Below are 15,689 nucleotides of genomic sequence, written 5' to 3' on the forward strand. Positions count from 1 at the left end.
TCCCCCCTCTATCGGGAATATGCACTGGCGCATCCACTGTATCTCCGCCTTTCAATATTTAATGAGATCTCCTCATTCTTCTAAATTCCAGTGAGTACAGTCCACAGTCAGGAAACGTTCTGCATAACCTGTTCACTCCTGAAATCATTCTTGTAAACCTCTTCTGGACCCTCTCTAGTGCAGCCTCTCCAGTAATTAGCTAATAGATTACAGAATAAAATGTGGGCGAATAAACTCTTCACGGGCTTCTCGCTGGTACAGGTATTGAATATAACCTATAATTTGTTGACATTAGGGATGAAGATGGCAGAGTTTGGCATTGAAACATCAGCTACAGTTGATACCTGTACCCGGCTGGAAGCCTGAGAGAAGTTTATTCGTCATATACACCTGGAAAGCACTAGATCCTTTTTTTTTTATATTCCACATATCTAACAGAAAATCTAATTTTCTACCAAAACAATAGGGCCACACTATGACATTATTACTCAAGTTTCTGAAACTTGATGTCATCACTTCTGCATTACATATTGCTACTTCTGGCTTTGACTGCAGTTTCCTTTTATCACACTACAACAATCCATTAAAAAGCTTTCTTCCATATTTCAATTTCAAAACTTGAAAATAAACTTAATTTGACTTCAAGATGAAAAAGGAAATATTTCTGGAATTATTTAAGTAGTTGAATGCTGTGATAACAGAAAATGAAAAATATGTTTATTCTGGTTCACGGTATTTATAGGTTTTGAAGCAATCTGCCTAATAAAAGCATTAATCAGTTTAGACACATTGAGAGAAAACGAGGAGTGGAAGAAAAGGGAGCAATCTGGACACTAATAGTTCATTACCAATTTGATAGAGTAAGATTGTTCGCCCTCGATTTAAACTAGGTGTTTTCGACTCTTCCTAAATTCTATACAATTAACTCAGAAAGCTCAGGATTTATTTAACCTCAACAGCAATAAGTGACAATTAAATCATTAGTGGGACTCTAGTTCAGAGCTGTACTGTTTGATGTTCTATTTTCTTAAATTATGAACAATGAGATAAATCATTATCTTAAACAAACTTGGATAGAATGCACTTACCACCCTGCATGCATCATAAATGAAAACCATAGGTGAAAAGCTGATCATGCAGATATTTATGGATATCATAAATGAGTTATTTTATAACCTTTGTGAGTAATGTTTTGGAGCAATGCTAAAGTGGCTAAGAAATCATACTTTAGAAATCAATCTAAGCTAATTACAAGAAAAAATACGACCAACATAGTTCTTACAGTGATACAATTTCTGCAATACGCTATGTTCTACCTGTCTCTGTTCCTGTTCAGAGCTATATAAAATCATTGAGATTATCAAAGATAAAGTGGCCAACATGAACACCATCATATGACACAGCTTGATCTATATCAGTTAAGTACTCCAAAATGTGTACAAACAAATAATAGATGAATATGTTCTTTTGCGGGACATGACATATACTCATTATAAGGGGAAAATATTTAAAAGTAGAACTCACTACTTGAACTATTCCATATCTTTCCCTCATTCTTTTATTGATGCCTGCATCTAGTCATTACATTTCCAACAAAATCTTCAAATTCCCATTTCCCTCCTTTCCTTGAACTGTTTAAAATATTTCACTGTTCAAAATTCAAACAATCAGAAGTTATACTACTAGTTAACTTACATGGAGTGTGGCTAATAAAGAACACAAAGGTAATGCCTGGCTTCAGTTTCCATTTTCCTTTTTCGCTGCTTGTGATGAAGATGCTATTTTTATTTTTGAATGCTTCTTTAAGTTGATGATACAAGTACCTTCAATACAGAAGTTGAAATAAATGAAAACTTATAATGGTAAATAAAAGCATTTTTGACATTTCCGTTTAGGATTATTAACATCCAGTATCAAGGAGTGATGAAAACTTAAGTTTTCAATTTAAATCAAAACCATTACTCTTTGTAACTTTGAGTATTATTTTCATCTTCCCAATGATTTATCTTTCAGCAGACATTGATTACATTATGGTCTAGTGTATTAAAGTAGCAACATGCAGTAACAGGGGCTGAACAGATGTAAGAATGGGTTTCTCCATGATATCAAAATTTAAATTTTGAAGTTAATGAAATAATTTATTTAGCCACGCACTGAGACATGCACAACAATGTTTCACATAGATGAATAAATCATTTACTTTGTTTAGAAGCAGTGATTCAAGAATCTCATCATCGAAATGTGCCCTTCTCTTTAAATAATAATAGGATAATTAATGTGCATTTGATGCTAAACATGTAGTATGGGACATTGTTCTTTAGGCCCAAAACTAATCAATACCTAATACATTCAATCAATTCATTCCCAATGAAGGGGCTCCACAGGTCATGGATGAATTGATTTACAAACATCCAGCCATGCACATTCTGCCATGTATTATAAAAGATGTTTCAAGCTAATAATATTTCACAATATTCATTAATGTACTGTATATAATCAATTAGTTTAATCATAGGTTGCATTAGGATGATTATTAAATGACATGAAATTTCTGTAAAATTACATTAGTTAATACAGAAAATTAATGACTGACATATAGAGAAAATGGCTAATGGAGAATTTCCATGAACAGAATTGTTACATAAACCAGGAACGGTCTATAACTTTTTTTCTGACAGAATGGATGACCAGTATTAATGCCACATAATTTGGCCATTATTTACTCAGGTAAACACTTAGCATCTTTAAAAACAAGTTATGGAACAATGTACTTTAGTACAAGAGTAAAAAGAATTCCTTTAAAAGGACCACTACCTTGTGATTTGGAGGCTTCTGTACTTCAGCCAATGCTGGCTGAAGTCAGGGCTTTGCGCTTTGGCTCTTGGTAGGGTCACCCATACCAAATAGGTCAAGGGTAAAGACCAGTTAAAGAGTGGTTCGCTGGTCCTCCAGGTTCAGGGGTTCAGCTCAGGGCTAACAACCCTGACTGGTAAAACAAAACTGTTACGGAAACAGCAATGAAGAATCCTTCTACATCTGAGTAGTCAACGACAGACAGAGATGGAGGACCTTCATTCCTAAATGCCAGCAGTGTAACGGGCAGTAAGTAAATAAGAAAAAAGAATTCATCCAGTTTTTATCTTTGCAGGTCCAACAACAATTTAAATTTTGACTTCTTAAATTATACCACAAAATGATAATTTAGAAACGAAAGGTTGTGTTTAATAAAGAATAAAGTGCTCACCTCAGAAACCCACGCCGTGCAGTCACCTCTGCATGGCTGTCATTAACAACATCACCTAGAGATATTGGATAAATATGAAATATGCAAAGAGACCAAATCAAAATACCTTTATAATGAGAAATGTGAATCTGCTAACAGCTGCAAATGCTACAATAGTAGAGTTGGTGGTGAGGAAGGTAAAATCAATGCCAACATTCATTTCAAGAAGTTTAGAAAACAAGAGCAGGGATGTGATGCTGAGAATTTATAAGGCACTGGTGAGGACTCACCTTGAGTATTGTGAACAGTTTTGGGCTTCTCATCTAAGGAAAGGAGCTGGCATTGGAGAGGGTCCAGAGGAGGTTCATAACAATGATTCCAGGAATGAAAGGGTTATCATATAACATTTGATAGCTCTGGGTCTGTACTTGCCGGAATTTAGAAAAATGAGGGGGATCTCACTGAAACCTTTCGGATGTTGAAAGGCCTTGACAGAGTAGATGTGGAAAGGATGTTTCCCATGGTGGAGAAGTCAAGGACAAGAGGGTACAGCCTCAGTATAGAGAGGTGTCCATTTAAAACAGAGATGCAGAGAAACTTCTTTAGCCAGAGGGTGGGGAATTCGTGGAATTTGTTACCACAGGCAGCTGTGGAGGCCAGATCTTTGGTTGTATTTAAGGCAGAGATGGATAGGTTCTTGGTTGGACATGGCATCAAAGGTTGCAGGGAGAAGGCCGGGAAGTGGGACTGAGGGCGGGTGGGTGGGGGGAGACGATCAGCCATGATTGAATGGCAGAGTAGACTCGATGGGCCAAATGGCCTAATTCTGCCCCTGTATCTTATGGTCTTAATAATCTTTGCAAATTGTATTTTCACCACAGCTGAGTCAGCTCTGATTTGCTGGAAACATTTATATGTTTGGCAGACAGAAAAAAATATTGGATGTGTATGGTAGGCCAAAAACAATTTCAAGTCTGACAATTACATAGCTGCTCCTCTTTATGAAATAATTTCAGAGCACAAGCTGTTTCTGAACAACTTACAGTTGAAATCAGAAGTTTGCATACTCCTTAGCCATATACATTTAAACTCAGTTTTTCACAATTCCTGACATTTAACCCTAGAAAACATTCCCTGACTTAGGTCAGTTAGGATCACTACTTTATTTTAAGAATGTGAGATATCAGAATAATAATAGAGAGAATGATTTATTTCAGCTTTAATTTATTTCATCACATTCCCAGTGGGTTAGAAGTTTACATACACTTTGTTAGTATTTGGTAGCATTGCCTTTATATTGTTCAACTTGGGTCAAACGTTTTGGGTAGCCTTCCACAAGCTTCTCACAATAAGTTGCTGGAATTTTGCTCCATTCCTCCAGACAGAACTGGTGTAACTGAGTCCGGTTTGTAGGCCTTCTTACTCACACACGCTTTTTCAGTTCAGTCCACAGATTTTCTATCAGATTGAGGTCAATGCTTTGTGATGGCCACTGTAATACCCTGACTTTGTGGTCCTTAAGCAGTTTTGTCACAACTTTGGAGGTATGCTTGGGGTCATTGTCCATCTGGAAGACCCATTTGCGACCGAGCTTTAACTTCCTGGCTGATATCTTGAGATGTTGCTTTAATATATCCACATAATTTTCCTTCCTCATGATGCCATCTATTTTGTGAAGTGCACCAGTCCCTCCTGCAGCAAAGCACCCCCACAACATGATGCTGCCACCCCCCTGCTTCACGGTTGGGACAGTGTTCTTCGGCTTGCAAGCCTCACCCTTTTTCCTCCAAACATAACAATGGTCATTATGGCCAAACAGTTCAATTTTTGTTTCATCAGACCAGAGGACATTTCTCCAAGAAGTAAGATACTTGTCCCCATGTGAACTTGCAAACTGTAGTCTGGCTTTTTTATGGCAGTTTTGGAGCAGTGGCTTCTTCCTTGCTGAGCAACCTTTCAGGTTACGTCGATATAGGACTCATTTTACTGTGGATATAGATACTTGTCTACCTGTTTCCTCCAGCATCTTCACAAGGTCCTTTGTTGTTGTTCTGGGATTGATTTGCACTTTTTGCACCAAAGTACGTTCATCTCTAGGAGACAGGATGCATCTCCTTCCTGAGCGGTATGACGGCAGCGTGGTCCCATGGTGCTTATACTTGTGTACTATTGTTTGTACAAATGAACGTGGTACCTTTGGGCATTTGGAAATTGCTTCCAAGGATGAACCAGATTTGAAATCATTTTCTGACCTCAATCTGACAGAAAATTTGTGGGCAGAACTGAAAAACTCAAGTTACACCAGTTCTGTCTGGAGGAATGGAACAAGATTCCAGCAACTCACTGTGAGAAGCTTGTGGAAGGCTACCTGAAACATTTGACCCAAGTTGAACAATTTAAAGGCAATGCTACCAAATACTAACAAAGTCTATGTAAACTTCTGACCCACTGGGAATGTGATGAAAGAAATGAAAGCTGAAATAAATCATTCTCTCTAGTATTATTCTGATATTTCACATTCTTAAAATAGAGATCCTAACTGACCTAAAACAGGAAATGTTTTCTAGGATTAAATGTCAGGAATTGTGAAAAACTGAGTTGAAATGTATTTGGCTAAGGTGTGTGTAAACTTCTGACTTCAACTGTACATAGAACTATAACACATTTGAGAGATTAAGTGATTGATATCAGTGGCAACGCACAAACAGAATGTTCAGGTTTTGAGTGTGAATGCATACTCACCTTAAATGGTTAATAATTTATAATCAAATATACATTTTGCTTCTTGTAAGTGAGGCAACATTTAATACTTTATTTAGACATGAACTTTAAAATATTTCTTATCAGCAAATGATTTGTATTTTAATTGTACAATTTATCAATCTTAATTACAGCAGTACAAGGGAGCTTTGAATGCAACCCAAATATTTCTTTGGAAGTGTGATAAAATCTCAGAGGCAGATTTTTTTTTAATCCAACTTCCTTTCTATTAAAAAAGAGCACTATAGTCAGAAAGGAAAATGATATTGTCTAATTATTTGGCTGATATGTTGGCATAATTATTTGGCATTAGACATTTTTTTAATACTGGAAAAATAGCAGACACCTCACAAAACAATTTTTAAGTGGAAAAAGTAAAGACATGTTACAGTTGCACCTGTCAAACTTGCCATTCCTCTTCTGCTTTGTCATTCAAAGGAAATGGAAACCACTGAAAATTATTTGTGAGGAGTCACGAAAAGGTGACTTTGTTTCACCAAGGGAGGAAGGGAAATAAAACAAATACAAAGTTCAATTATTTTGGAACATTAATTTCTTCTCAAAGTGATTTTACATCAACAAATTAAATATAACACAAATTTGGCGACAGACCCATACGAAGAGTTCAATTACCTTGAAGTCAATGGAGAAAAAAGTTTTGAACCAATACATTGGGGGAGAAGGCTATTTCCATTCTGTTCATTCAAAAGGACTGATTCATCTTAATTGGTTTTCAATTTACTCATGGAATATGAACATTTCTGTCCATAATTGTTCTTAAAACAATAACGATGACCCACATTGTTGTACTAAGGGAGCAGAGGGGTATTCCCACAGTGTGGTTAGGTAGGGAATTTCCACTTTTGACAAAGTAATAGCTAAGGGAGATGATGGGAAGAGAACTTAGGTATAAATTGAATTTGTTAGCCGTGAAGTTCTAAACAAAGACCTTAAGACCTTTAAAGGGATGATGATGGACTTTAGGAGGATTAAGCCTGCACTGCTCCCTGTACTATTGATGGTGAGGATGTGGTGAGGATCTACAAGTACCTGGGGGTGCACCTAGATGACAGACTTGAGTGGAGCACCAACACAGAGGCTGTGTACAAAAAGAACCTTCCTGAGGAGACTGAGGTTCTTTGGAGTGTGCAGGCCTCTCCTTCACATATTCTACCAGTCTGTTGTCACCAGTACAATCTTCTATGCGGTGAAGTGCTGGGGCAATGGCATCAACAGAGGTGATGTCACAGGCTCAATAAACTGATCAGAAAGGCTATCTCTGTTATAGAAGTCAAACTGGACACACGGGAGGCTGTGGTAGAACAAAGGACCCTACAGAAAATCCTGGCAATTCTGGACAATGACTCTCACTCTCTGCATGCCACCTTGGCTTAACAGAGGAGCACTTTTAGTAACAGACTAAGACAACTGCACTGCTCCAAAGAGTGCTATATGAGGTCATTCTTATCCTCGGCCATTAGGTTCTATAATGAGTCAACTATAGCTGGGGAAGTGATGACGCCCTCCTGTCAGGCTGCTTGAGGTAACTTTTTTTTAAATTCTTTCTCACTTCTCTTCCAATATTTGTACATTTGTATATCTGTGCACTTGCAATTTCACTGTAATTTCCATTGGGATTAATAACGTATCTACCTATATATCTATCATAAGACTATAAAACATAGAAGCAGAATTAGGCCACGTGACCCACTGAGTCTGCTCCACTATTTCATCACGGTTGATCCATTTTCCCTCTCGGTCCCCATAACCCTTCATGCCTGACTGAACAAGAATCTACCAACCTCTGCTTTAAATACACTCAATGACTTGCCCTCCACAGCTACCTTAAGCCCCATCTGATATAGATAACTACAGGTACCCTTAGTAAATGGAGGTTATGCTACAGCTACCTACTCTTCAAAAGTTAGTTCACTTCTCTATCCTCCACGGCAAGTTTAGCTACCAATACCCACTATTTGAGCAATGAGTCCCTCCTCCCTATCAAGAAGGAGGTACTTCCAACTAACAAAGTAGCTAAACATAGTTCACTTATTTTCAATGATACAAGTTTAAATTCAGACAACGTTCTTAAAACATATTTAAAACTCAGAGGATTTCTAACTTATAAAATAATTTCAAATTTCAAACTACTTCTAAAATACAAAGGATTTCCAGAACACAGATACAACTCCTATAGTTTGGGCAACCCCTGGTCAAAATTTGTTACTGTGAATAGTTAAGTGAGTAGAAGATGAACGGATCTCCAAAAGTCATAAAAAGTTAAGTTAAAGTCTGTCCCGAGCCATATAGGCTCATCAGGCCGGTGCTTATGCCGGTTTCTGTGGTGTGAAGCGGCTGAGAGTACGAGACTTCCCCGCCCCCCCCCCCCCCCCCGGATGGGACGCCATTCTGTTGTGAGGTTAACCCCCAGCATTTTGCCAGTACACATTTTCAGCTGGATGGACTGGAATAAGTCATAAAGTTAAAGATGAAACATTCTTTTCAACATTTTAAGCAAGATTAGTGTATCGTTTTTGTTTTGTACAACTTTAGAGTGAAAAAAAGGAAAGGAGCACCATGCAAAAGTTTGGGCACCCCAAGAGATTTGAGCTCTCAGATTAAGGGCTATGGCTTGTTCACAGTCGTTGTTAGGAAAGGCCAGGTGATGCAAATTTCAAAGCTTTATAAATACCCTGACTCCTCAAACCTTGTCCCAACAATCAGCAGCCATGGGCTCCTCTAAGCAGCTGCCTAGCACTGAAGACGAAAAGCTGAAGATGAAAAGAGGATGGCTTCTACAACAGGATAACAATCCTAAATACACCTCAAAATCCACAATAGACTACCTCAAAAAGCGCAAGCTTAAGATTTTGCCATGGCCCTCACAGTCCCCCAACCTAAACATCATCAAAAATCTGTGGATAGACCTCGAAAGAGCAGTGCATACAAGATGGTCCAAGAATCTCACAGAACTACAAGCCTTTTGCAAGGAAGAATGGGCGAAAATTCCCCAAACAAGAATTGAAAGACTCTTAGCTGGCTACAGGAAGTGTTTACAAGCTGTGATACTTGCCAAAGGGGGTGTTACTAAGTACTGACCATGCAGGGTGCCCAAACTTTTGCTTTAGGCCCTTTTCCTTTTTTATTATTTTGAAACTGTAAAAGATGGAAATAAAACAGTGATCTTACTTAAAATAGTAAAGAAATGTGTCACCTTTAACTTTATGGCTTTTGGAAATCAGGTCATCTTTTACTCGCTTAGCTATTCACAGTAACAGAAATTTTGACCAGGGGTGCCCAAACTTCTGCATGCCACTGTACTAGCAAGTTGTAGACAATCAAATCATCCGTTGTAGAAATCGAAGGCAGAGGAAAGGATTCTAGTTCACCTCATCTTTCTGTCATGCTTCTTGATGTCTCTTAACCATTCCCAACAAGCCCATCTGCTCTCTTACATTCATACTGTTTTTCTGCCACTTGGGTGACTTCATGCACTTGATATTTTTTCAGTTACCTTTTTACACAAATGGTCTAAAAGTTTCTGGAGACAGAGCTCCCAGGCACCCACAATTGATGCAATGAAGCTGACTCTGAGTACACAAACCTTCCAACGTTAATAGATCAGCTATTTGATGTGCTAACTTATAGTATCAATCTGGTCTGAAAGCTTCCTTCAATTGAATAACTTAACTAGCATTTCTGGTTTGATACAAGCCTAATTAATATCAGCTTATCATCTTACACTGCATGTCTTGAGCAGTTTGCTCCTTTCTGTGGGCCTGCACGTCTGTGTGCTACAGACAGTGCTGTTTGTTTGCATAACTTTCGCCGGTCAGCACAACGCTTTACAGTACAGGTGAACTGGGTTCAATTCCTGCCACTGCCTGTAAGGAGCTTGCATGTTCTCCCCATGATTGCGTGGGTTTCCTCCGGGTGCACTGGTTTCCAAAGATCTACCAATTGGTAGGTTAACTGATCACTGTAAATTGTCCTGTGATTAGGCTAGGGTTAAGTCAGTAGGTTGCTGTGCAGCGTGGCTTGAAGGGCCTACTCCACACTGTATCTCTATAAAATAAAAAGATAAAAGAATATTGCTTGAAAGCTTAACACAACTCTTTGATCTTTAGAAGCTCACAGCTGCTGTTTTTAGAAAGCTGAGCTTGCTAAAAAAAAGGCCTCCCAGCCTGGATATTGAATATCCATTACAAAAGTCAATCATGATCTAAGGGGCCAAAGAGCAAGTCTGATTGGATAATACTTCAGAATATCTTTTATGTTCTTAATTACTTCAATGAAAATAGGAGTGGGTAAATGAACCTAATTTGGAAATGAATATGAAATACTACTCTTCATTACTGAGCATATATAGATTTAATTTTTGAAAGTTATCACTGACTTCACTTTAAAAGATCCTATTACATAAATATATTTATCAGAGCTATTTTAAGAGAGTTTGACAAATGAATTGCACTATTATAATCTGACAAACAATAAAATACAAATATGACATTGAAGAAGTACCATTACCTCACTGATTTATCATCAATACATACCAGTTTTACTCATTTTTGTCTGACCAATGCACTTTGACCCAGTTCCCATTGCAACAACTTCCAGAAATTCTGCAAAAAATACAGAGTCTTCTTAGAAACTCCCAAATTCATTTATTTCAAATATTACCATGTGAATGCCAGCAAGAATATTGGACCAGCAGTCAGACTTCGGCACCATGATCCATGGAAACAAGTTCAAAGCCGACCATGACAGCTGAAAGATCTATATTCAGTGAAATAAATCTGGAGTTTATTTTTAATAGGAAACTCATAACCATGATGAAGATATTCACTGTCATTAAAAACATTTATATTCTTCAAGGAAGGAAATCACTGTGCTGCTCTGGTCTGGAATACACAGGACTTGAGCCCCATCAATGATTCTTAACTACCTCCTCATTTGGGGGACAATTAGATTTTCCCAACAGTATTCACAACCTGTGAGTGAATGAAAAAAGAAATCCCAATCCAATGTGAGGTGCTGAGATGCCAACTTGGTGAAAGATGGAAAAATACAATTTTGAAAGACAACTCTGCCTATCACATGCCTCTTCCTTCAAACTCCAACAAATATTTTTCTTCATTCAAGATTCTTTCCCATGCACCACTCTAAGACAGCGTGAATCATAATGCTTGGGGTACTCAATGTCCTCACTTGATTTCAACATCTGATCACTGCAGGTATCATTTAATCAGATTAATTTATTTATCATGTGTACATCAAAACATAGTGAAATGTACCACAAACAAGAGAAAATCTGCAGCTGCTGGAAATCCGAGCAACACACTCAAAATGCTGGAGGAACTCAGCAGGCCAGGCAGCATCTATGGAAAAGAGTAAACAGTTGACGTTTTGGATCGAGGCCCTTCACCAAGACTGATGAAGTCTTAATGAAGGACCTCAGTCAGAAATGTTGACTGTTTACTCTTATCCAAGGATGCTGCCTTGCCTGCTGAGCTCCCCCAGCATTTTGAGTGAACTGTTTCATTTCTGATAACAACCAAAACCACAAGGATGTGGTTAGTACAGGGGGGGGTTAGTACACAAGTGTCATCACATCATCACAAGTTCTGGTGCCAACACAGCATGCAGAGCAACAGGAGCAAAGCAAATCAACAGACACAATATACTGGAGCAGGTCAGGCAGCATCGGTGGAAACCAAGCCCCTTTCCTCCCTATCTCTCTCACACACACGCACACAGACGCACACACAGACACACTCACTCACTCCTCCAACCCCAGGCCATCTGCGAGCCTCCAGCCTCCACTGGACTCTCAGCTCCAGCTTTCAAACTCTGGACTTGCTGATGAGGGGACCCCAAGCTCTAGGCCTCAAGCTCCATACTTGCCAACTCACGTACTTCATTCCTCCAGCCAGCATAGACCTCCGATTCCACTGGGGACTCACTAGCCGGGGGGGGCGGTGGTACATCAAGACTCGTTCTCACTCTTCTCCTTCCACATTGCCTGCCGTCAGCCTGCCATCTATCCACCGATGTCCTTTGTCATGTTTATCTCCGGCCTTCAAATGCAGAGCAGAGGCCTAGACTCCAACCTGACCTCCAACTCCCCACACCCCTATCCCTAAACCCTAAACTGACCCCATCGCCCCTCTCTGTCTCCAAAACCATCCCTACAAACCTAAAAAACAGCTGTCTGAGCCATGACCTTGATGGAGACCATAGCTTGGTGCCATCTTAACTGGAATCTTACTGAAGCAGCATGGAGCAATATCTACAGATATTATTCCAAGCCAATAACATTGATTTAGATCATTTCAACTTAACTCCAATTCGAAGCAAAAAAGGAAATAAACTGACAGTGTCACTCATTGCATATGATGGTACACAAAACCGACTTCTAGCACGTCTCACGAAACACAGTTCAGCTAAACAGTTAAGGAATATATTTCTGCCCAAAATCAACAGAGTTTAATGTAAGCACTGAGCTGAAGTCCCTGCTATCACTAACTCAATCAAAGAAACGTGTCCATTGGTAGAAAACCTCTTTTGCTCTCTCCAAGTATGTTGAGTCGTTCAACATGCAGATCACTCATATCCTCCTTGCTGCTCAGCATAAACATTTACTGATGGAAATTACAAAAACATATTGCTTTCAATCTTCAGCCAAGCAGAATAGTTATGGAAAATGGATGCATCACTCAGGTTCCAGATAGAGAAAAATTATTCTAGTGCTGGAATTAAGTCCATTGACCTTCTGTTGTAAACTCACCATCACCTCTGAGAGATTCTAAGCCAGCTATTGAAAAGTCTGAATCATCTGAATTTCTATTCATTATTTATACTCCACGTCAACGCAAGATATGTTGTAGTCAAGTCAGAAAATAACGCACACACAAAAAGCTGGAGGAACTCAGCAAGCTTCCAAATAATTTGATAGTTAGGCGTACCAAATATGCACAATTCCACTGCTAGAATTTAATTAATTAATTACCCCAGCACAGCATTTGTAAACTTGCAATTCCAAAGGGCACAGTTGGGTATTAATGTGGAAACTGTCAAAGCAACTTTTCAGAGAAATAATCCACATATTTTCCCAATACTTTCTTTAATAAGCCCAGTGAATATAATGTTTCTGCAGATACTCCAGGACTCAATGGGAGGACCCTTCCTGCCTATGATAACTTCCCATTGATACCTGATGAATTTTCTCAAGAATAGCATTAAGACCATACCCAAGTACAAAATCAGATAGGGCCACCTCAGGCCCTATCCAAAATAATTGCTAAATTTGGAAAAATTGCAAATAGAGAAAAAAAATGACTGCTTTAAAACCAATCTTAATTTACCTTCCTCATGCTTGTAATCTTCTTATCTGGGTATCTGTCTACTGATGGTCTTTTCACCCCACCAACCCCACTCAGGAAATGCCTGTTATGCGTTTGCTGATTAGCCCTTCAATTTTTTATTATTTGCTGGAGCAATTCACCAGATTTGTTAAGCACTGTTATGAGTGCTGAACAGACCTGATGGAAATGGGGTACAGGGTGAACTATTCCCCCCCCTTTGAGAACTATGAACTATTGCTATTGCTATGCTGCTAATGAGAGAGAAAGGCGAAGCACAGAGGCAGGGACATCTGCTACAGATAGGAGAGAGAGAGAGAGAGAGAGAGAGAGAGAGAGAGAGACACACACACACATTTGATTTATGTATTATGGCTTCTTCACTGGATTGTTTACCTTTCGCAGCAAGGACGTTACTTTGCTCGTTAACATTCCTAAGGAAACAGCAGGAGTGGCCTGATTTGATGGACATGGTCATTTTGAGGTGATGGATGGTTCATACCCAGTCAGTAGGGATAAAAGACAGGTGTGGGGAGACACCCCTCAGACACACCAGTGGACACTGACTGAGTGTTGTGAACCAACAGGAAGGTGGGGGCTTCAAGGACCGAATCAGGAGATCGGTCAACAAAGCTCACAGTGTGAGGGCAGGACCGGTGGGGACTTGTGTGTGTGTGTCCACTCATGCCAGAGTGACGAGTCCACCACAGAAGAACAGTCTGGCTGAGAACAGAGAGTCATACCCAAGTGACCACAACTGTACAACGGAATCAGAAAGCAACAGAAGGTTTGCTGGCTGCAGCTGCTCAATCTCTCTCTCTCTCTCTCTCTCCAACAACTTACAATACAACAACCGCAACTACCTCAGCATGCATGAACTGAACTGAACTTTATATTCTTCTACGACAATTCATTTACCCCTAGACATTGATAGAGCTTGTTTATTATTGTCGATTATTGTTCCTACATTTCTATGTTTATTATTGCTAACCTGTTTTATATTTGATACTGTATTACTATTAAACACCTTTAGTTTTCGGTACCACCAGACTCCAACGGATTCTTCTATTTCTACTGGTCTGTAAACCCAGTTACGGGGTATGTAACAGCACCAACTGTAAGTTAATCACTACTAATGTAAGGCTGACAATATTGGATGATTATTTGAAAATGCTGTCAGCAAAGTGGTCACTGAGAGATGCAAACTTACATGTTCTAATGTGACAACTGAAAAGAGTCTGCTGGCAAGTTTAGCTAATGGCAACATATGTTGAGTCTAACAAGATGATCAAATTTAGACATTTTTGTTTTATTTACAGAGCATGAAATGTTAAAAGTCTGTCATCCATGTAGAAAAAAAAACTGCACCAATCAGAACTGGACCCAAATCAGTATAACAGGCTCCGGAGATGGGTCAGAAAGCAAGGTTAGCCATGGCCTGTGGACTGCATGCTGTACACAATTGAAAATTATGGAAATAAACTGTGAGAAATTATCAAAAGTAATAATTTCTCATTAGAATTAATCATCATATTCACACGTATTGGACATCAAAATTCCACAAAGTTTAAAATGTGCATCTATAAAGCATTCCCCATGACAGATAGCAGAAGTGTATTGCTGTCTCACCATCATTGCTCTGCATGCTTGCTTTCTCCTCAACTTTTACCACAGCTGCGAGCAGAGTCCATTCTCGACCTGGATCCGGCAGACCTTTCTTTGGTAATTTGGTAGAATAATGTGTGTAGCACATACTGGCAATTTCATCTGTTGTCCACATTGCTGAAAATCTCATGAAGAACAAGAAAATAAACTGTGGTTACAAATGGAAACAGGAACAACACAGAAAATAACACACACAAAATGCTGGTGGAACACAACAGGCCAGGCAGCATCTATAAGGAGGCGCACTGTCGACGTTCCAGGCCGAGACCCTTTGTCAGGACTAACTGAAAAGAGAGACACTAAGAGATTTGAAAGTAGTGGAGGGAGGGGGAAACACAGAAAATATTTTGGGTTAAAGAAAAAATTATCACCAACACATACAATATGCTGGATGAACTCAGCAGGCTAGGCAGCACCCATTGAAGAGTAAACAGTTGATGTTTCAGGTCCTGAAGAAGGGTCTTGGCCTGATAGCTTGACTGTTTACTCTTTTCCATCAATGCTGCCTGGCCTGCTGAGTTCCTCCAGCATTTTGTGTATGCTGTTTGGATTTCCAGCACATGCGGATTTTCTCAGAAACATTTCTCACCAAAATGTTTTTCTTTTTCAAGCTCTGAATTTTGCACAATTGCCCCAAGCAATGCTGTCCTCACTACCTCACAGTTAAAGAGATTATCTTT

At 39.2% G+C, this 15,689-nt stretch overlaps 1 protein-coding gene across 3 annotated transcripts in view; it reads right to left on the minus strand.

Annotated features, from left to right (window-relative positions):
• Positions 1–15,689, minus strand: part of adat1 (adenosine deaminase tRNA specific 1) — a 65,106-nt gene that overhangs the window by 39,453 nt on the left and 9,964 nt on the right. For 2 of the 3 annotated variants that reach the window (XM_059993103.1, XM_059993101.1), the window contains exons 1-4: positions 14,974–15,139; positions 10,537–10,605; positions 3,245–3,299; positions 1,696–1,823 (exon numbers count right to left, since the gene is read on the minus strand). In XM_059993103.1, coding sequence (XP_059849086.1) covers positions 1,696–1,823; positions 3,245–3,299; positions 10,537–10,605; positions 14,974–15,139 — 418 coding nt within the window. Of the gene's footprint in view, positions 1–1,695; positions 1,824–3,244; positions 3,300–10,536; positions 10,606–14,973; positions 15,140–15,689 lie in introns of those variants that run through there. The other variant, XM_059993102.1, reaches the window with a different exon arrangement.

The sequence above is a fragment of the Hypanus sabinus genome, chromosome 17, assembly GCF_030144855.1.
Source record: "Hypanus sabinus isolate sHypSab1 chromosome 17, sHypSab1.hap1, whole genome shotgun sequence".
NCBI classification, from domain to species: Eukaryota; Metazoa; Chordata; class Chondrichthyes; order Myliobatiformes; family Dasyatidae; genus Hypanus; species Hypanus sabinus.